The 22,245-nt window shown below is 38.5% G+C and overlaps 1 protein-coding gene across 4 annotated transcripts in view; it reads right to left on the bottom strand.

Moving 5' to 3' along the window:
• APC (APC regulator of WNT signaling pathway) overlaps nucleotides 1-22,245 on the bottom strand; it is a 174,710-nt gene that overhangs the window by 70,762 nt on the left and 81,703 nt on the right. For 3 of the 4 annotated variants that reach the window (XM_066339106.1, XM_066339108.1, XM_066339107.1), the window contains 7 exons: nucleotides 21,507-21,885; nucleotides 20,281-20,376; nucleotides 19,597-19,736; nucleotides 18,495-18,572; nucleotides 14,809-14,925; nucleotides 13,951-14,165; nucleotides 4,794-13,531 (listed from right to left, as the gene is read on the bottom strand). In XM_066339106.1, the coding sequence (XP_066195203.1) occupies nucleotides 6,970-13,531; nucleotides 13,951-14,165; nucleotides 14,809-14,925; nucleotides 18,495-18,572; nucleotides 19,597-19,736; nucleotides 20,281-20,376; nucleotides 21,507-21,885 (7,587 nt within the window). In that variant the 3' untranslated portion in view covers nucleotides 4,794-6,969. Of the gene's footprint in view, nucleotides 1-4,793; nucleotides 13,532-13,950; nucleotides 14,166-14,808; nucleotides 14,926-18,494; nucleotides 18,573-19,596; nucleotides 19,737-20,280; nucleotides 20,377-21,506; nucleotides 21,886-22,245 lie in introns of those variants that run through there. The other variant, XR_010745787.1, reaches the window with a different exon arrangement.

The raw sequence follows: 22,245 nt of genomic DNA, 5'->3' as shown, positions 1-22,245 counted from the left end.
ATTTACATTTCTAGCAAGGCAATTTCCTTTTCTACATACAGACCAAGACTTAAATGAATTTTTTTTTAGAACAACTTGAAAATCAGATATCAGCTATTCAGTCCTCAAATTAGAACTCAGTATGAAAAAGTGGCACAACTATTAGAAAACAAGGGATCTTAGTAAACAGCAACAATGCCCTTTTTAAAGTAAATACTTTTGTCAAAGTCTAAAGTGAATAAAGGAGTGTAAAATATGTATGTAAATATAAATATATATGTGTATGTGTTTTGGGAATTAATCAACCTAATCAAATAAGGTCCCTTAATAGTCTAATTGGGGACTAAAGAATTCATTCATTACAGGAAAGAACGACTTTGTAATTAATAATCTCTGCTGTGCTTATAAGTCTTAATGAAATAAGCCTTGTGAAACTTTTTTAGGTAATAGAGGGATTATGGAATTACATTGTGTCATAATTAGATTCTGTTTTGTGCAGTTCCTTCTAACATGAAACATGGAAGAGAACAGAGAACTCTACTGGTGAACCAGGTTTACAACCTCTTTTTCTTCCACTTATTGATCTGAAATGGATGTATCACTAAAATGAAAATGCATGGGCTTTTTAGAATATTTTTTTGATATACTGAATTACTGAAGTGTCTTAACAACAAGCTCCTTTTAAAATAAAATCGTATTTCTAATACAGTGGACAGACACCTAACTTTCAGTAGTAGCCAAGAAAACAATTCCACTCTGACAAGGTGCAATCAGGAGGAAATTTTATGTAACACTGCAAGTAATAAATAAATTATGCATAGCAAGACTAAATTCAGAATAAGTATACTGTGAAACAAAATACATCAGAATAATTGACGAAAGAATTAATTACAGAGTTAGAATATAAACAGTAATGCATCTCAGGCAGAAGCAAACAACAAAATTGAAGGAAAGATATTTGTGGGCTGAGTTTGTTCAAGAGAAACAACATTTACAGGTGGGCAAATTAATCTGATCTCACAGGATGACAGTTGCAGAGAACCAGCACAAGCTTTATTAATGTTAGATCCTACCAGAAAGGATGGCATTAGATATACTGTTTGTATGTATGGCTTGAGCTCTGGACAGAAATGCACTTTACTGAGTGAACCAGCTCCCCTTACATCTTCCTGATATCCTAATATCCTGTATATCCTAGTGCAATTCTACAGCCACTCAAGCAAACAATGTTTTCACAAACAGAAAAATTCAAATAATTTCTTTAAATCTTGAAGTGGCAGAAATTCACTAATACATAAGCCTGTAGCTGTGTAAGAATTTTAAGAAAGGTAATTTGCAAAACTCTGCTAGGGAAGTGTTCTGCAATCCTAGAGTAAGTAAACAGCATTATCTGGTAAACTGAAACTTGACAGCAGAAAATTCATCTTGGCATCACAATTTGACACCTGCATTAATTATGTTGTGAACTCTTAAAGCTCTTCTGCACCACATCAAATTCCCTTGCTCTTCCAATATGTAACCAAACACAACACCTAAGCAGTTAACTTACCATTCTGACTAAAATCTCAACCTTAGCTACGTAACATTCTCTATAAACACATTTACAGATACAAACTGATATTCTGCATATAGGAAATTATGATGCAGGAATCTTATTTCTACATGTGATCTGAAATGAAATTAAAAGTGGGCATCTCTTCTGGTTAAATGTCAAAGTGCAAAGGGAGATGGCTGTGGAACCAGAGAGTGAATACACTTGGGTAATTTGGTATCAAGAAGATCCTTGGAGTTTTAAATACGTGGAGAAAGTCATGCTTTACATTAACAGACACTTCGCTTCCGATTCACAGCTTCATCCAAATCACACATCTCATCAAGAACAAAGCTGACGCACAGGCGGATCCAACTTTGCAAGGCATTACAGTAGATGTAGGAAGTTATGTTTAGGTGAAGTCTACGCACCATTTTTAGTGATGCTCATATGGCTGTTCATACTATTTCATGAAAGCTAGATGGGAACGACATTTGAGAGGCATCTAGTAACTTTAGAAGTGCTTGTAAGAAGAGTCCTCCTAAACATTTTCCAGGTCATCCCTACAATATTAACTTCATTAAGAAAAGGAGATGTTACCTCCCTCTTCAAGCCTCTTCTAGGAAAGAAATAGTTGCAATAAGTCTTTTTACTGGAAGGATTTACTGTATTGAATTTAGTATTGGAAATCTAAAAGCTGTCACCCGGAAATTTACATATGCTAGACTTTTTTTAAGGAGGTATACTTGATGAAGAAATGTATCTTTTCCACATCCATATACTGACATACTACTTTTAGAGTTAGTTGTCAGAATTTCCAGGATTAAGGACTTACCGAACATAAAATATTTAAATGCAAAGCACTAGACACCATTAGGCAAAAGTTCAGTTAAAAAAAAAAAAACCATAACAACAACCCAAACCCTAATTTGCTTTTGCTGTGTCAAAGCAGGTGAGGGTCTGAAACTTGGCATATAGGCATAAAAATGCCTGTAGTGGCTCGATCCAATGGCCTCCTGTAAAGGAAACTATCCCAACCAGCCCTAGGCTGGTGTTTTTTGTTTTTTTTTTTTTTCCCCCTCTGGCTCAGGTGGCACTTGTCCAAATATTTCCTCACTTGTACTGAGGAAATGCATCATATCCACGCAGCACTAATTCTACTCCCCCATCAGGGGAGCAGGTAAGAGGTGAACAAGTCTACTGAAAAGTCATGTAAGAGCCAGGATTAATAGCCAGAAGCATGGAATGGAGAAGAAACCTTCTTTGAACAGAACAAGCCATTTCTTTATTTCTAGAAATAATATGGATCATTATCCTTAAGAAGAGGAGCCTAACATGATTAGCTTTCTTGGTAGTATCAACTTCTATTAAGGGGATCAAGGGGATGGACTGCTATGAAGTACTCCAAAGTAGACATCAAAAATTTAAGTTTTCAGATATCAGGCAAAGGTTCTGCAGTTTTGTAGTCCACTGGTATACTTCAAAATAATGCCTCATTAATTTGTGCACAAGCTGTTCTCTCTGTGGTGCAGCATATGTAATTTACTGAGGAAAAAGTAAAGTACATCCCTAGGACAACATGACTCTCTCTGAAACCGTCTCTTTTCTATCCCTCCTCCTCCTTTACCAAAGACAGTGCAGTTCACTTCCCAAAGCCATCAAAGGTAGTATGCTGAAGATTACTACAAGTTACTGACATTTATAACATAAACTATACTTGTATTCTGCAGCCAAATCCTGCTTGAAACAATATTCCAGTCTCATCTGGAAACTGTGGCAAGGCTTTCAATTTTCAAGCTGTCATACCTGACAAAACTGTGAGCATTATCAGGGCAAAATACTCTTGATAGAGAACTGCACGTGAAAAATAGAAATAGATTAGTTCCCCTTTAAAGACTGCAATATTTAGTCAGAAGAGGTTATACAGAAATTGAGCAGTAACCTTAAGTGTGGAACACTGCAAGAAACTAAAATGGAAGGACATTTTAAAAAGTGAATGAACTACAAATTTTGGGGAGATCAGATCTCTGCTTTTCACATCGAGAGGACAAAGCTAGAAGACAGTCTGAAATGAGCTTTATGAGTTATTTTTCAGTATAAACTGATTTTTAAGTGTAAGTTTGGTATGCACTAGATATGATAAGCTAATTCAAGGACAAATAAAGATCTGAGCACAAGTCACAAAAAATTCTACCAAAATTGGTAGAAAGAAAGGCAGTGCATCCCAGAAGAACAGTAATTTGAGTCTTGGTTTCCTTAGTTCCTTGCTATTCTATGTTTTGCCTTGACATAAATAATGTCCTCTTACCTGCTTTGGCAACTTCATACAAATGAAACCAAGGAACAAGAGGTTACCTTTAGCAGCATAAATCAAATCTGACTACTGTGACTCTGACATCATTAACAAAATCCAAGACCAAATATACTTATTGCAACCATTTTTCATGTAATTGATTTTTTATTTCTGGGACCTGTTTTTTAGTTAAGCTTATAGAATATAACTTTATATCCCCATCATAAATCAAACATCATGGATGTCTTTAAATATTCTGAAAGGCTCTTAGTGGATACTAAGTATTTTAGATAAAGAATCAGAGAAATGTAGATCTGGAAGAGATTTCAAAAGATCACCCATCTCTGCACAGGCGATATGAAATATACTACAGTCCATCCCTATGAGATGTTTCATAAACCTCTTCTTAAAACTTCTAAAATGGAAATTTAACAACTCCCATGGGAAGCATATTTTAGTGTCTCACTACCCTTATAGCTGGAAAGTTTCTCTAGCCTGCGTTTGCTACAAATATAGGTTTACTTAAGTGGATACTAAGAGAAACTTTCCAATTATAATGATCATGAAGTATCCCCAAGTCTATGTCAAGAAGCCACTGTAATTTTCAAAGACATTCTGGTGTTTGATATGCATACAATTATTTATAGTTTCATGTTATCTTCTGATTAAAAAACTGATTTCAGTCATTTTTCAGTAACTGAAACCAGAATTTCTTTTCTGAGACTGAGTTTACCTTTAGTTCTTAAATTGACAGAACAAATATGTAATGCTGTTGTTAAAAACCTTCTGGATTATGTCGTATATTTTTGTATTAGTTGTTAAAAGCCCAGCACAAAATAATGATTAAAAAAAATTCAAAACATTTACAACAAAAGTGGTCTTTCATTTAAAACTCAAGCATGGGGTTCTGTATTCTATTCCAGCAGGAAGTCCTGACTTTAAACACATGACATAATCTGTTTCCATCTCATCTTTAAAAGGACACTCATATTCATTCATATTAGAAGTGTAATGATGATATTGTATGCAAAATATTTCAAATGCTAACACGAGGAGTGCTGCTTCTTAACAGGTTCATGAGGTGATGCAGGAACATGGCATGTCTTTAAGTAAATCTGACAGGAAGCAAAGAACAAAAGAGCAAGTAAGATACCACTTCTGCCAAACCAGTATTTTTGGTACTGGCTTTTATATAAATTTACTTCTGTCTGCTGATAGTGTCTTGATTGTGTTCCTAAATCAATGCATGACTTAAAATGAATTCAATTGATTCATTTTAGTATCAGAAGTACAAAAGCCGCAGAAGTGATATATTCTGCAACTGTATTAAAGCTACCATAAAGGTATATTGCTCTATTTCAGGGCTTCCTGAAATCAGGGCATTCTAACATACCATTTCAGTTACTTACAAATCTACCTTTAGAAGAGTCCAGCTGAGATACAACGAAACTGTTACACCACTTTGTTTCATGGTTTGTTCAAACATGCACAGAATAGTTAATGTTCTGTTCTCTCATGTTTCTACTTTGAAGTAATCCTTATCTAAATTCAGACTACATTTATATTTTTAAAGCACAAATCTGCTTTTCTTCAGCATTGTTCTAGCACAATCTATATTTGCATCAAAAAGGCTCGAGGCAGAAAATGTCACATTTTGCATAAAATCATTTTTCTACTATGGTAATAAATTTCTTGGTGCCATGGGATTCTTGCAATATTTCTCCCTTCATAATTTTTTAAAAAATAAATTAAAAAAAAACTACAGAGAGCACAAATAGAAGCAAAATTTCATCTTATAGTCACTATCTCACATTTTACATTATATCCCCAATCAGAAAATTATTTGTTCTACAAATATTACTAGTATAGATACAATACTGTTTTAGGCTTGCAGTCATGAGAACAATTATACTGCGTGGCTACTGGAAATACCCTGCCTTTAGCCTTGTTATGCACCTGAGATGTGTGAAACTGTCTCAATTACAAATATATTACAGAAGACCTAGGGCCTGATTCTGCAAATGTTAAAAGCATCCTACAACACCCATTTGTCAGTGATAAGGAAGAACAGATATTGGAGGTGTAGGATTATCCCAAATCAGGCCTTAAGTGTTAAGTGCATACAACCACATTATATGGTGACATCTCAAAGTAAAATCCTGTATTTTTATGTAATGCAGAAGTAACACACACAACTTACATACAGTAATAATTTATTCTGAAATGATCATTTTAGTCTCTGTTGAGACATCACCCACGTCTCATTAATAAAAGAGCAGCCATCTCACCTCAAATACCAGAATATACAACAAGTTACAGCATAGCAAAAAAAAGTCTACTTACTTTAAGGTAAAATCTAGTTCGGGTATAATAATTTTGTTCAAGGTTTTACAGTTACACAGGTTTTTTTGGTTTTTTTTTTTTTTTTTCTTTTTCAGAGCACAAAGAAAGTGTAAATTGTTACACCATAACTATCTATGCACGTTATGTGACCACAGAAATGTTAATCATTACTTCATAAAATGAACCATCAATTCCATTCATGCAGAAAAGCAGCCTAGGAAAGCTTGTTCAGCGGAAACCATATTACTGTGAATTTCACAGTCACATGATTAATTACTGGGTTATGAACTCACAAATACTAAACATGAGTATATTTTTTGCATAAATAATACCAATTCTTCCCTGATGTAGTTTAGTTGGTCTGTAGTCTAGAAATTATTGGTAAAGCAATATGTCTGCATCATTTCTATCTGTGCTATTCCATGATTTCAATGACAAGCAATATTCAAAGGATAATGGGATGCATGTCAAACATGGGAATACATGTTAAACATACTGTACAAATGCACTTGCATTAGCAATTTTATTCCAAACTGTCAATCAGGTATTCCTGCAAAGTATCACCAGTGGAGACGAAGTACACTATCAAATATGGCTTCCAGAACAAGGACCATCTAACAAGAATCAAAGCTATTTACAACAAATAAAAATGACCAAAAAAACCCAAAAAAACCAAAACCAAAATGAACAAAAAAACACCAAAACAACAAAAAAAATCCCCATTTTTTTTTGTTTCATTTGAAACAAAGTTTCTTAGTAGCTGCTGTATATAATACATCAGTTTTGTGTTTTTTTTGTTTTTCTTTTTTTGTTGTTGTTGCACTTAAACAGAAGTTACCAGGTAAGAGCCAGAGTGACGTTTAGGGCTTTGTGTTCCAGTGGAGTCAGTGTTTTCAGACTTGGTGTCACGTTTCTTGGTGCTGTTATTCACCGGGGTTGGTATCTGTGAGGGCCGAGCAGAACTATTGTCCACGCTGCTCTTCCTGCGGCTTGGGTTGTAGTTGAAAGGAGTCACCCTTGCTGCCACAGCACCGATGGGAGAGCTGTGCTTGCTTGAGCTACTGGAACTGAATGGAGTACGCTCGCTTACAGTACTTTCGTTAATTTCTGGTGCAGGAATGGGATTATTCTGCAGAGGCTTTGTTTCAGTGCCTTTCTTGTCTGGACTGTCTATCTGAAAGAAAGAGTTCAGACGGTTTTCTAAACCAACGGTATGAACAGGAACACTTCCATTCCCTGGCGTTTGCTTTTCTTGAATCTCTTTAGGATCTTTACCATTCACACCCCCCTTCTCTGAAACACTGTCAATAACAGGGGGAGTATTTCCAGTTGGGGACCTTCCAGATCGAGGGTTGTTAATTGGGCAGTCCTCTATCCTCACCCACACGTCCTCTGTCTTAGAGACAGCTGGAGCCATCTGATAGATGAGGGTTTTGGAATCAGAGCCATTTGTGGCACCTGAAGAAGAATGCTGAGGATCATTCATTATCTGAGGAATTTCATTTTCTTTTATTTTTCTCCAAGTACCTTTTGCTGGTGCTTGGCTTTCTTTACTTTGCTTGTGTCCAGGAAGAGAACCTCCATGCTGCTTTTCATCTTCACTTTTTGCCTTTTCACTGGATTCTGAAGAAGCTGATAGGATTGAGGAGGAACTTCCAGTTCTTCGCCAAGTGCTTACACGAGGAAGTGATGAGGAATGCTTACTGTGCTCACGCTTCCATGTTCCTGATCTGTTGATCAGCAGCCTAGATGGACTTTCAGAATGGGAACGAGTTATGTCATGACGCTTTGCTGGTCTCCCATCATATTCTATAGTAGGGCTCTGATTAGGGGCCAATTTTCGCCAACCACTACTCTGGGCAGGTGAATGAGTGGATAAAGACATATCAGGAAGAGAAGGACTTAAAACTGGGGTCTGCAGTTGGGATCTCGTTGGAGAATCTGGCCTAGAAGGCGACAGAGATTCAAATGAAGCTGACTCTTCTAATTTCCGTCTCAGAGTTGGGCTCGGAGCCTCTTTAATAAAAGTTGACTGACGAACAAGAACAGGTCTCTCAGATCTGTCAGATTCACTTCCACTAGATTTTGCAGATGACATTCTGGACAGGTCAGTCTTTTTGTTTGATCCACCAGTGCTGAGAGTTTGGTTTAACCCTTTTGAAGCAGATTCACTTCGTGGAATGCTACTGGTACTCTTCGGTAAGGCAGATTGCTTTGTAAGGTTTTGCTGGCTCATCTGCCTGCCTGGTGGTGTGTATGACATTCTACCTGAACTTGAGGATTTAGTTGAAGCTGTGCTAGGAGATGATGTTCTTGGCAACTGTGACAGTTTGTTGGGAGGACTGATACCATTTCTTCCTGGGGAAATGGAGTTTCGTCCAGGAGATTGCAGAGGCCTACTTAATGGCTGTTGTTGAGGTCTAGAAGGAGTGGAGTCTCTAGATCCTGATCTAGAAGGTCCTTTACTTGATCCACTGTGGTTCAAGGCTGATGGCTGCCTAGTCAAAGGAGCTGGCTCAGGTTTCACCGATGATTTGGCTCCTCTTGGAGAACTAGTCAAACTTTGGCCTTCACTGGGACTCTTGGAGTTCATGTTTTTGATTGGAGGTCCTTTTTTGGAAACAGGACTAGTACTTGAAGAACTGTTTCGAACTCCTGGAATATGGATCATTGTTCTACCACGTGAAATTGAAGGCACACTTGTCTGTTGTGGCTGCTTCAAACTTGTAACTTCTGAATTGGAGCGTGCTTTTCCTGTGATCATACTTTTATACACTTTCTTCCCTCCTTTGATTCCCCTACTTTCCGATTCTACTTTTTTAGACTCCAGTGTACTCTTCTCTCCTGGCTTAATAATTCTAGGACCTTTATTACTAGTGAAAGGTTTTTCTTCTTGGTCTGGAGTAAGATGAAATGGCGACCCTAAAGAAATACCAGATTTTAATGAAAGGATAGAGTCGGAGTCTGATGAAGCTTGTCTAGACAATGATGCAGCAGCTGCAGCTTGATGCAAGCTACTAACTATAGAATTTGCACCTTCTTGTATAGCTTTCCAGTCAAAGTTCTCTGAATCAGGTGAAAAACCATGTTCTGAATCTGGCCTCTGTATCTCTCTCAAATCCAGTGTTAGGTCTTCTGCAAGTATACCACCTGCATTTCTGGAACTGTTTTTTTCACTGTCACTCTTCATTCTTGAGGGCTTTTTCTTTTTAGGCATAGCAGAACTAATGCATTCCTGCAGAAGATCATCTTCTGAGTCAATGCTAAGAGAACTCAGAGAGCTGTTTCTAGAGAAGCACACAGGAGTGTCTTCAACATGAAATGATTTAGGTGCATAACCAGAAGTCTGTGGTCTGTTGGATTCCACCTGTGGCTCCGGAGCCTCGGGACATTTTGCAGGTTCCCCTTCTTTGTTGTTATTGTTCTCTTGATCAATATCACTGAGGGAGCTAAGAGATGAATTGCGAGAAAAACAGACAGGTGTGTTTTCAATAGCATAATTCTGCATTTTCTCATCTGTAGCTGCTCCTCTGTCTGGAATATTTTTAGCTGATTGAGAGATAGTTTTTGTCTGGCTTCTGCCCACTGGATGTTTTTGACAAACTTGTGTCCTGTTACTTGGCTGTGGATTTGAAGACTGTTCTGCATTAGAGCAATCTTTATTTTCAGTTTCCTCTCCTTCTTTTCCTTTTCTTAATTCTGCCTTCTCCCTTGAAAGATCAACATCATCATCATCAAAATCTAAAGAACTCAGGGAATCATTTCGTGAAAAACAATAAGGAGTTCCCTCAATAGGTGTATAATGATGAGGGGAATCAAATGCAAAGCTTCCTCTTACACGTTCTTCATTATTTGGCAATTTGTCATGAAAATCTCTTGGATTATTTTTAAGGTTCTGTTTCTTTGCATCTCTGTTCTCTGGATAGCCTCTTTCATTACTAGCATTGCTTTTAGGCTCTGTGCTTTTTCGGACACGTGCTCTGTATTCATTGTTTTGGGAAACAGGCTTTACTGGTGATGTTGGTTTCTTTTTCTCACCTTCTGGCTGGTTTTTATTACTTGGGGATGAAGATGCTTGTTGAATTTGATCCATTATCTTCTTCACTCTGAAAGGTTTGTGACTTTTTCCTTTTGGCATAGCTGAGTTGATGCACTCAGCCAAAATATCACCCTCTTCTGTTTTGTCATCATCCAGGCCAAGCGGAGTCACAGCTGAGCTTTTTGCTCTCTGAGAATCGTCAGTACTTCTGCCTTCTGTAGGAATGGTGTCCCGCTTTTCAAAGTCACCTGACTCTGCTCCCACACCCACATTGTCTGCATTAGCCAACTCACTTGGGGGGGATTCTATTGTCAGGTCACTCAAAGATGTGGCTGTTGAAAAATTTATTGGTGTACCCTCAACACAATACACCCGTGGCATATCATCTCCTGGTGTAAAAGTTACATGCCTTTGTGATTGCAATCTGCTTTGTGAAGGCAGAAGTTTGTAAACTGGCAACTGGCTGGGCTTTCTGGCTACAGGAGGAGGCATTTTTGGAGCAGATGCTTGAGAAGGCTTTTTGGCTTTACGTGAAGACTTCGTTGGCATTGCAGAAATAATACAAGCTTCCAGTATTTCAATATCATCATCAGAATCATCCAGAATGTCTTTTTCTGCTTCAGCGGGCTTCTCTGCTTTCTTCTCCTGGTTATCCTTTGTATCATCCGACTGTTCAGGTTCTGCTTCGTTTCCATGCTCGTTTTCATGAACTGGAGGCATAATTCTTAACTCTGCATCTTTCTGTATAAATGGCTCATCAAGACTCAGAGCACTCAGGCTGGAGGAGCAAGAAAACCCATCCGGTGTGCTTTCTGTGGCAAAATGTAATAGTGTATCAGCATCTGGCAGTACCTGAACTCTTTGAACAGCTGCATTTACAGCTGCCTGTCTAGGACCAGGCTCTCTCTTCTCTGTAGTGGTTGCTTTTCCTTTAGGTATCTCTCTTTTTACTTGAACTCCCTGAGCAGGTGGTGGTGTTTTACTTCTGCTTGGAGGCATTGTTTGTCCAGGGCTGTCTGGAAGGTCACTGGGACTTATAATACCACTTACTATTCCACTGCAAGGCTCACTTTGAACTGAACTAGCAATTGAACGGCTTTCAAAACTATCCAGGGAACTTACAGAAGTACATCTGCTGAACATGAGTGGTGTTTCCTGTACATAATGTTCTGGTGGACTTTTAGGAGTTTGGGCACCACTCTTTGAGGGAGATTTGGCCCCTGAAGAAAATTCAACAGCTTTATGTCTGGAGGAATCAGAAGGCGACAAGCTAGAAGTCTGAAGTCTGGTGGATTTTGTTCTGATGTGTTGTGCTGTTGATGTGATTTCACTGGTTGCACCTTCCGTAGGTAGAGCTCCACTGTTCTCCTTCAGTTCTGCAATCTGTAGTGTGGTATTGGCATCTGTGCCACGTGTGGATTGATCACGTCCTATTTCATCTTCAGCTGATGACAAGGAAGACAAAGAACTACACCTTGAAAAACATATTGGCGTATCTTCCACACAGTAGGTTTGTATAGTTTCCTGATTAATAGAGGGAGTCTTACAGGAGGCGTTCTTCTGTGCATGACCACTTCTGCTCTGTGCAGAGCCTGGGTGAAGCTGGTTTTGCCTCTTTGAACCAGCTGAGGGGGCTGACGTACTCCCACTGCTTGGGGGAATATGGTCTGTTTTATTGAGTTGCACTGAAGAAGTCTTTGAAAAAGTAAAAGACTGCTTCTGAGAAGATGCTGGAACTTCTGTTGAATATTTTAAACTATAATCAATAGGCTGATCAACATTATGTTCCTCTTCATTGTACTTTATGCTGTAATTAGTTGGTCTGTCTTCCTCTTCATGTTGTTCCTCCTCAGAATAACGTTCACTATAGTTGGTTGGCTTATCGTCATCATAATCATCAACCTGGCACAAGGACTGGTTTACTTTCTGATTCATTCCAAGAGTTGAGCCTACTCTGTTCTGATCTGAGCCACTGGATCCTCTTGATCTAAAGGAAGAAACACACTCTTGCTGTCCAAAAGGTGTCTGATACTTCACGTGTTTATCATCTCCACTTTCAGTGTACACAGAGTAGGCTGCATTTTGGTTCCTTGACTGTCTTTGCTCATTTTGTTTCATTTCATCATCTATTATATGCTTAGGCCTTGTCCATCTTTCATTCTGGGAGGGACTTTGCCTTCCAGAATTTAACTGCTCATCAGAGTATTTAAGACTATAATTAATAGGAGTGTCTAGTTCTCCATCATTGTCATCCATGTGATTTGCACTATGAATCTTGTGTGCCAAGTCAGCTGGATATTGGCCATAACTGCAGAATTTACTTTCATCATCTTCGGAGTAAGACTCAATGGAAGGTTTCATTTGGCCTCTTTTACCATAGCCATCACTGCTGCTGACACTATTTAAACTATCGTTTGAAGCTCTTTTGTATTCCATTTTTGTATAAGGCACAGGACACGTCCTGTTTGAGTTCTCAGATTTCGGAAAGTATGTACTTGAGTGAGTATGGGCAGAGGCTGATCTCCTATGGGCATTTCTGTCTTCTGTCAAACAGTGTATTTCAGAAGAGGAACCAGAACTTCTGTCTTCCTGTGGAATGTGCATGCTTGTTACTTCTTCCATAACTCTGGCAATCTGAGCTGCAGCAGTAGAAATCTGCACTCCTATTCTTTTAGAGGAATTCCCAGTATTCTCCGCAGCTTGATGATAAGTATTTATACCTACTGTTCGATCCCTTTCAACACTCCTGTCTTTCTCAGATCGAGAATTTTCTGTGTTTCCTCTACTGGAAGAGGAGGAGCCAGGCAACACCGTAGTGTTTACATATGGTGAGAGCACAGTCATATTGCCAGCATTAAAGTTCTCTGACCTGCACACCCCATCATCATGGCGGCTGGCGTCCAGGACATACTCACTGTATATATTTTGCTTATGTCTCTGCTTATTGCGGTGAGATGCTTTTGGGCTTAAGTTATCAATGTTGTCAAAAGTCTCTGATAAATGCTGAGCGTCTAATTCTGCTTCCAGTGCCTTTTGCTTTCTGACATGGAGGGATGGGAGGCTTGATCCTGGAGACATAATGTTGGCATCCTTGTACTTTGCTGGTCTGTTTGCCATGAGGTTCCGTAGAGCTGCGGCACTACCCATGGCTATCATTTTGTGTTTTGAGTGAATCAGGTTTTTCAGCATGCTCACGGCTCCCATGTCCCACAGTGCCTCCTGATCCTTTGCATTTCGAGCAGAGAGATTCCACAGGGTCCCACATGCGTTACTAACTATTGTCAAACTGTGTGACTTCAAGTGTTGTAACAAGGTTTGTAGGCAGCTGTTCTCTCGCAAGATTTGCCTAGTGTTGAGTAATTGAAAACAAACATCTGTAAGTGGCATTTCAAAAGGGTAGGAGACAAAGCAAAACAGAAACCTATTATTCTAGAAACAAGTTTTTTGCCCTTACAAAGGATAATTAAGAATTCTCCAGTGCAAATAATTTGTATTTCCACTGGCTTTCACCTGAATGCTAGCCAAATCCTATTACAAATATGCATAGTTAGCTTTTAGTACAGTTCATCATTAACAAGCAGCAGCTCTTAATCTATTTGCATATTCCTGTGATGTAAGTGAAATCACCACTTTATCAAAATGTACTACAAATTAACTGGTTTTAGTTACTATACTTAATACATGAATTCATATTAAGGCTGCTTCATAGAAATTGCCTATAAAATATACGTGTGGAACTGCGAAAAATTGTCAGAATGTACCTACCTATGATCCTCATTAGTAGCAATTAGGCTAGAAACATTTCTTAGTATTCCTCCTCCACTTTCTATGATGGCTAAAGTGTTTGTTTGGCTCCGGTATGTCAGTGTGCCAACCAGAAATGCAAGAGCACCATCAACAGCACATATGTCAGCTTTGTTCCCAGTGCAGTGTGCTGACAAATTCCATAAGGCACTCAGAACGCTTTTCAGGGTGGATTCCTAGGAAAACAGCAATATGACAGGAGAAGTTTTCAGCTATTTACCTGAAGCTCTCAGAAACATTTAAGTTAGCTTCAAGGAACTATGTACATTCCAAATCTGCTCTGTGGGGTGGTAAGCTGGGTGCAGGCAGCAGTGCACATGTATTTTGTTCACTATGCTCCTTCCTTCAAGACATGGATTTGGTACTGCTCCAGAGATAGCAGAAATATGAGCCTCAATACTTGTTTGCTGCCACAGTGATAGAAAGAGCTTGAAGACCAGCTGGCAGGAGTCTGGGATGGAATATACTCCTATCTACACACCAAAGAGGTAGTATATACCTAGTAACTATCTGAAAGGTGCTTCCAGTAAATGACAAAAATTACAAAAAAGACTATTTTAACAGCACAGTTCATGCAATTGAAAAGCAGAAGAGGTTAACCCTCAAAAATAAAATCATATCAACACTAGTTTTGAGGTGCCATTGTTCTGTTGCAGTCTGCTGCTATGTTAAATCAAACTTTTCTTCCAAGCAAATTACCTGAACCATATCAACTGTTAAACAAACTGCTGTTAACAAAAATAGTCAAACAGTATTAGTGTTTTGTGTAAAATAAATGCAATCTCTCAAAAATCCAATTTAATAACTTATAGAAGATACCTTCTTAACTTCTAAAGCACATTCCATCAATGCTTTCACACTTCCAACTTCTCTTAGAATCTTTTTACTGTTTACATCTGCTCGCCAGGACAAGTTCCTCAGCACACTTGCAATGACCTGCAAAATGTGAAAGAAAAATAACGTATTTCAAAATGGATACTTTTTTAGCAAAGACTTTCCTCCTGGACTTATCAAATGCTATGATTAATTAACAGTGATCATGTTCAGTTACTGAACTAAAATTTGCTGACATATGCTTTTTGTTGTGTTGTCTGCTAGACTGGTCTAACGTTTCATCATCAACTTTGATCAAAGGTACTGGCTTTTGTGTGCTGGTACTTAAAACAGAGACTTGAAATCAGGTTCCCTGCTTCCCACACCATTTGTAGATAGATTTTTTTTCTCTTATGTCTGTTCTAGAGTTATGTCATCTCAGAGGAGACATTCATATAATAATTTTTCTCAGCTTTTCCACTTGGAAAATAGAACAGTATCACTTGCCTGTCTCTCAAATGATTATTTTTATATTTATAAAGCTCTTTAAAATCTTTATAGAATACACTGCCTTTTACAAGCAGAATAGTTCTCCAGAAGACGTCCTTGTACTTGGCAGCAGTCAGACTGAGACAGGTTGTCACTGTAGTGGGCCGTCATTACATATTAAACTCCACCCATTCATAAACAGCAGTAAGCATGCATATCCCTCATGAAATGAACTTAGAAAACTTTTGCTTATGGATCTTCCCATTGTCACAGAAGTGCATATACTTTACAGCTTACAGTATGCTCCCTTGCTCACCCCCCCAGTGGAGTGTAGGGAGCCAGTGGCTCATGGAAAGGCCTGGCAACACTCTGCCCTGGCTGTTCCCAAGGAGCCACCAGCCCATTAGAGCCCACCTCAACACAGCCAGAGGAACACAGGAGCCCAAAGCCAGGTGGGAACTGTGCCCTGTTCAGGGTCTTCCCAGGACTCTCCCAGGGGATCCACTATCCCACAGCCCAGCTGTGATGCTCAGAGGAGTATAAGGGAGCAGTCCTCTGCCCCTTTTGGACTGGGGATATGGTACACTTTGTGGGATCCAGGGGAAGAGCATTTTGGAACTGTAGAACACTTACCGAAAGATGGCAGGAAACCCAAAGGTTTCAAAGGCAGTAAAACAAGTGGATTGAAGTGATCTTTCAGCACAGGGGACAGAAAGGCACAGTAACACCTGAACAGCTGACTGGCTGATACAGTTGTGTGGACATGCCTTTTGAGTACACTCAATCCCATATTCTTACTAAATCCCACTTGTAACTTCTCATGAGTGGCTTTCTGCTCTGTGTGTGTGTGTGTGGTATCTAGGTGCCAGTGACTGGAGACATCCTGGAGGTCAGAGGGCCCATGGGGCTGTGACTCTTGTTTCAAGAATTTCAATACCTGGCCTAATACCACATCAGAGAGTTTATCCAATAACCTCTATTGTAATTCTAATATTGTTCTCAATTGTAAGTAGTGAACTCCTCCTATTAGGAAAAGAGTATTTAATTAACAGCATGTCCTGGTTTAGGGGAAATTTGGGAGGAAACTTCTGTTAGGTGTAATTGTAGCAAAATATCTAGGGGTGGAATAGTTTATTGTTTAAGAAGATAAGAGTTGTATGTTGAACGTAATTTTGATAATGATTTTGAGCCTGTGTTCTCCACAGACGAGGGGATGAAAGAAGTGGTGGTTTAGCATAATTTTTTTTTTTTCCCCCTAAAGAAGTTATAGCATGGATTGACAGCCTGGCTGACAAATAAGAGTGTTGTCCACGGCTCTGGAGAGCACAGACTTAAATCAAAAATCCCAAGTGGCTCAGCCCATATTCATTTTCAGCTGGAGAACGTAACAGAGCTCTAAGGAGTGGCCCAAGCTGGCCAGGCCCTGCTGCACCCTCCCGTAAGGAGGAGCCAGCCCTGGGTCTGGCCATGTCTCTGGGCCCCCACTGGCTGCTGGGGGTGGGGATGGAAGCTGCAGCTGAGATCCCTGACTGCCCGAGCTGCTCCAGATCAGTGTAAAATTCTTTCCTCCTGCCTTACCCCATCAGCCTGGCTGGCATGGCCTTGAAGTCAGCCACCGCCCAGAGAAAAGAAGACCTAGGCAAATTTAACTCTTTCTTAGCACAGATGAAATTTCCAAAGCCCCAACCTTTTTCTCAGTGAGAGAAACAGCCAAGTTAAAAATATGTAAAAGGACAATATAAAGATATCTAAGTCAGTAAACAAACAGTGACTTCATAAGTGAGAGAAGATGACAAATTGCCTGAGCCCTAAGCGGAAATCTCCTGGGAGTTTTGGTGACAGACTATAATATGAACATGCTGGAATAATCCTTTAAGTTGTAGACAATGTGAATTAGAAAGATGATTTGTAGATTCTTTGAGCAAAAATATCAGTGATTTACAGAATGAATACTGAATTAGAAGCTGGGATTTAGGAGTCGCATGAGAAGTTAAAACAGAGAGAGATAAGAAGCCCCCTGTGCCAGCAGAAGAAGTAAGAAGACATTTCTGTTCCCTGAGTTGAAGAATCCTTGGCCTTAGAAGTTGTTTATCTCTAAAAGTACCACCCCAATGTACATATAGGAGTCTATGGCCCATATGTAGTCACAGGGAATGAGAAGTTCCACAATTGCAGAAGTTTCCTGGGTGGGCTGCATTTGTGTGAATTGGAAGCCATAAGCAGACTGTTTCTCTAGTAGAAAGTTACCAAACCATAGGAGTGACTTCTCTCTCAAAGAAAGAATAAAAGACTGTTCTATAAGTGGTACTGACCTGGGGTTCTGAGTTTTGCCCCTTTAAATTGTTTGTAAAAAACGAACAGTTTACAGTAGAAGAAAGAGTTGCTTTGGAAATTAATTTGTAGGTTTTTTCCTTTTCCTTTGCTTTTCTTGGTGTGTATTAATAAAATCTATCTGTTTATCTTAAGTTGGGGCCTGTTTTGCCTTTTCCTCCCAAAATCCTATCTCCCAGATGGCAAACAAAATTCAGCAAATGTAAACCCAGCACATAAATGGTGCCTAACTCAGACAGTGAACCAAAACCACAACACAGCATTTTAAGAGATAAGGTCAATTTTATTTAAAATTGTTCTTTTATCTGGTAATTCACTCAGGTTGCAAGCAAAATGGGTATTCTTTTAAAGAACTGTTCCACTTTGTATGCAATAAGCATTAATTAAAGTTGATTAAAATTTAATATTTATTAATTTTACACAAGTTCCAACAGTTCTGCTCTCTCAACTCTGAGGATTACCCTAAGCACTTCCTAAAGGCTTTATTTTCAGGCTGTTTTCCTTACACAGCAGGACCCATTAGAACAGGCTAGCAGATCAGGGTCATAAAAATAAGCCCATGCATTATTATTAAAAAACGCCCCCCCATACACCCCAGCCCCTCCATAAGAACAACAACAAAACCCCATCAAAAAATCCATGAACCCCCCCCCCCAAACCAAATAAAAATACAAACAAAAAATTCCAACAAACCAAACCAAACCAAACCCAAAGAAACACTACCAAAAAATCCCAGAACATGAGCACAGATAAGAATGTTTTACAAGAAGAATATACCTCCTAATTAATGAAATGAGTATGAGAAAAGTTTCACATCAAAGTTAAGGCAGACAAAACAACAAAAGAAATATTTTATCTCAAAAGAGCATTACCTGCTGTAAGTCTTCACTTTCAGATTTTAGCTGGGCCACAAGAGCTCTCATGCAGCCCTTCATGGAACATAAGGTAGCCTGGTAGGAATCAGGAGAAAAAAGAAAGCGAACAGTATTAAACAGCAGTTAGATGGCTGCTTCTGCACAATGTTTTGATATTGTAAGCAAATCATAAATAAGTTCAACAGAAACTTAGTAAATATGTTGTCAACAATAAATACTTGGTTTACAACTACTAAAAATTTCAGCTTAGCTGTCAGTTTCAATACATAAGTGGTAAAATTGTGCTAAAATCTTCTCTTTTTTATTGCAGTTCTACGAGACACAATCTGGACCTTTACCACCTTAGAAGCCTTCATCCCTCTGCACCAGATAAAAACACATGAGCCAGTCATATGTTGTTACCTACTGCTTAGATAGAGAACAAATCCTGAGTTCTCTGAAGTCTGTTATTTCCATTTACTGCTGAAATATATTCCCTCTAGAGCAGAAAGGTACATCTTCAGTATGGAATTATTTTAAGATCCACTGGCAAACTTTGGGGCAAAAAATCTATTGGAAGTTTCTAGTCTTTGAAAGAAATGTCCTTGTCAGAAATCAGGAGAACCAATTTTCTCTTAGAATGATTGAACTAATGCCCAGTTTGATCCAGATATGCTCCAGATATTTAAAAGCAAGCTCTAGCCTGAAGAGGTCTGAAAAATTTCATTCGACAGTAAGATTATCGTTTAATAACTGAAAACCTCAGAAAACTTGACTTAGTTATGAATTTTAATTCAACATTCTCAGAAAGAATTAGTTACTATAAAATCACTGTGTGCCATACTAACCTAGTTCTCATTAAAAAAATCAAACCAATAGATAAAATCCTTGCTTTCAGTGACAAAACTGATTTGAGGGTCAACACCATACATGTATCATGCAACATCCTGTCTGTAGTGCTCTCTGCCAGCAACAGGATGGAATGAGAGAGGTAATCGGAACTCCTGCCTTGAGTTTAAACTCAGTATCCTATCCTGAAGATTTTAATCACCTGTGTTGAGAGCTGTAATTCAAACAGCTATGAACTGAAATTACTGCAAGTTTACAGTTCTGCTCTCACCTTGTTTGCCACATCTCCAAAAGTCAGGTTTGTCAGAGCCATACCAGCATACCTCCTTAGTGTAACACTATAGTGATCATTTGTGAGTCCATACATTTCACAATCCACTTGCAGCAGTTCAGCAATGGCCTGCAAACCTCCTTTAAAAAGATTCAGGTAAGAAAAAAACATCTGTACTCTAACATTGTAAGTACAGGACATATATTGCAAGGAACAAATTGCATTTCTATGTACAGAACAAACCTCAAACATCTGAAAACCACAATGCTCAGAAAGACATACAAATTGCATGCATGGAATTTACTGAGAACAGACTAAAAAAATTCAGGCTGTCAAATAAGAACAAATGCAGAATGAAAATCTCCACTAAAACAGCAACTAAAAAACAATCCATCCCAGGAAGTAGTCTCCATTTAAGTCCAATACTTGTAAAATTGCAAGTATTTCCACAATATTACTACTCTTCCAAAATTCACAATTCATGCCAGAGAAGACAGTAACTGACATCATAATTTATCCACTAGGAAATGGTGGGTTAATTTCAACTGCTTTCAGTACTTCGGGGGCAACAACTGACACAAATGAATTGTTGTTAATAGCTTAAACTGTTAGTAAAAAAAAGCCATATATGCAGTGGCATGCACAAGGTCATGTTTCCAGCAAGCTTCTCAAGTCTAATCTTACCAAGTTCATTCATTGCATGTCTGTGTTCTTCATCAAATGAAAGTTTCATCAAAACACACACTGCAGGACAAATCTGATGATCCACTGGAGCAGGCACTGATCCAGAAACAGGTAATAATTAGTAGGTCTCAGGTGATTTTATCTAGATCATAAGTTTTCCAGAGCAAATGTAATCTTAAAAATAAATCAGCTGCAGTTTGGTCAGGTATGTATCTTCCCAGTAATCCATGAACATACAATTACTTAAGACTATTACTAAGAAAGTGTGTACTATAAATATATTTGATGCTTGAAAACAAATTAGGGAGCATCCTGAACATATGTGCTGAGTCAGAAAAATGACTTACAGTGCAAAAATATTACCTTATTACTCTCAGAAATTAACAATCTTTGTGAAACAAATCAATATGGTCAAATATACTGGTGCCATTAAATAATATTCTGGGGTTTTGGGTGCTGTATCTTTATGAATGATTAATTAAGCCCTTTGCTTCATCAACTATAAGTTTCTAAGTTTATACTTCCGTGAGCTAGGTTCTGGATAATGCAGGAATGGTACTGATACAGCTTGTGCAGAGCCCACTCCTGCTGGACTGCACCAGGCACAAGGCAGTCCTGATTTCAGTCACACACCTGCCATGGAAATGTATAGGCTGCACTCATGAGATGCCCTCAATTCAGAGAAGCAACTAAGCTAACTCTAGAGTTAAATCTATTTTTCTAACTGTTCCCTGAGAAAAATCCTATTAATATACATTTTTCAAATACAACATTATAAATAGCGATTCATTTTGATAGATAGAGATTATGTAAATTGTACTCTCTGCCCCTCTCCCAAATGGAATGTGCTATCTCCTAAACATCTGCATGAAAAGCAATTTGGGACTGTTCATCTATAAAAAATGTAAAAAAGAATGAGTATATATTCCATATTATTTTACAAATTACAAATATAAACCACTAGAATTACTATCTTGACAGCACACCAAAGTCTAAGATTTAAATAAAAATCTTGTAAGTAGGATATCACATCTGTGAAACATACTATTTCCCAACAGTAGCTGAACTTAAATAAACAAACCATGTACACATATATGTATATAAGAAAACTTGCACACATTCAACAAGAAGTCAGATGAAAGTTGTATTTTCTGTAAATTCATTATTTTCAATATATCCTCAAAATGTTTTTTATGTTTTTAATGTTTTAGGCTTGCAGAACCTACTTGGGTTTTTGTCTTGGTCCATGCCTTGTTCATGTGCCTCCTGCCATTCCCAACACGTTTCACAGTAAGCACGAATCTGCTCCAAGAGATGGAGCACACGGATTTCCCGTCTGCCTCGCTTATCATCGGGCTGGGAGTGAATGATGTTGTGCAGTGCTGCGCTGGCTCTGGCACGGGCCTCTTTACTACCACGGGAGTTTCCTAACAACACAGAGTCCTTATCGTTGCCATGTAAAAGCTGGATGAGGAGAGGAAGACATCCAGACTGACGCATGGCTATGCAGCTGTCCTGGGAGCTGGACATTGCTAGCAATGTTCTTGACATGTCATCTTTATCATGAGTACCAAGCATTGATAATAATGAATACACCATTTCCACCTGCAGGTCAAACGATTTTAAAAATACAGTTACGTTTTAAAAACACACATAAAATTGAAACAAAATTTGAATGGTACATATGAGCAAAAACCCCCTTATATTTCATGGTGAAAAAAACCTGTGCTATTTAGAAGTAATTAAATATTATTACTACTTCAGCATTCATACTCTTAATAAATTCCACTTAGTGGTTAAATGGCTGGAAGTGGGGGATAGCTATGTGTAACTGTATTAATCTGCAAAAATGATAGCAAAGAGTTGCAGATTTCAATTGTACAAAAAGATTTAATAAATGTACAAAGTGTTTCATTTTGGGAAACCAAAATACCTTCAAAATGAAATCTGTCTTTAAAAAGCTAT

The sequence above is a fragment of the Sylvia atricapilla genome, chromosome Z (genome assembly GCF_009819655.1).
Source record: "Sylvia atricapilla isolate bSylAtr1 chromosome Z, bSylAtr1.pri, whole genome shotgun sequence".
NCBI classification, from domain to species: domain Eukaryota; kingdom Metazoa; phylum Chordata; class Aves; order Passeriformes; family Sylviidae; genus Sylvia; species Sylvia atricapilla.
This window is presented reverse-complemented; position numbering and strand designations above follow the sequence as displayed.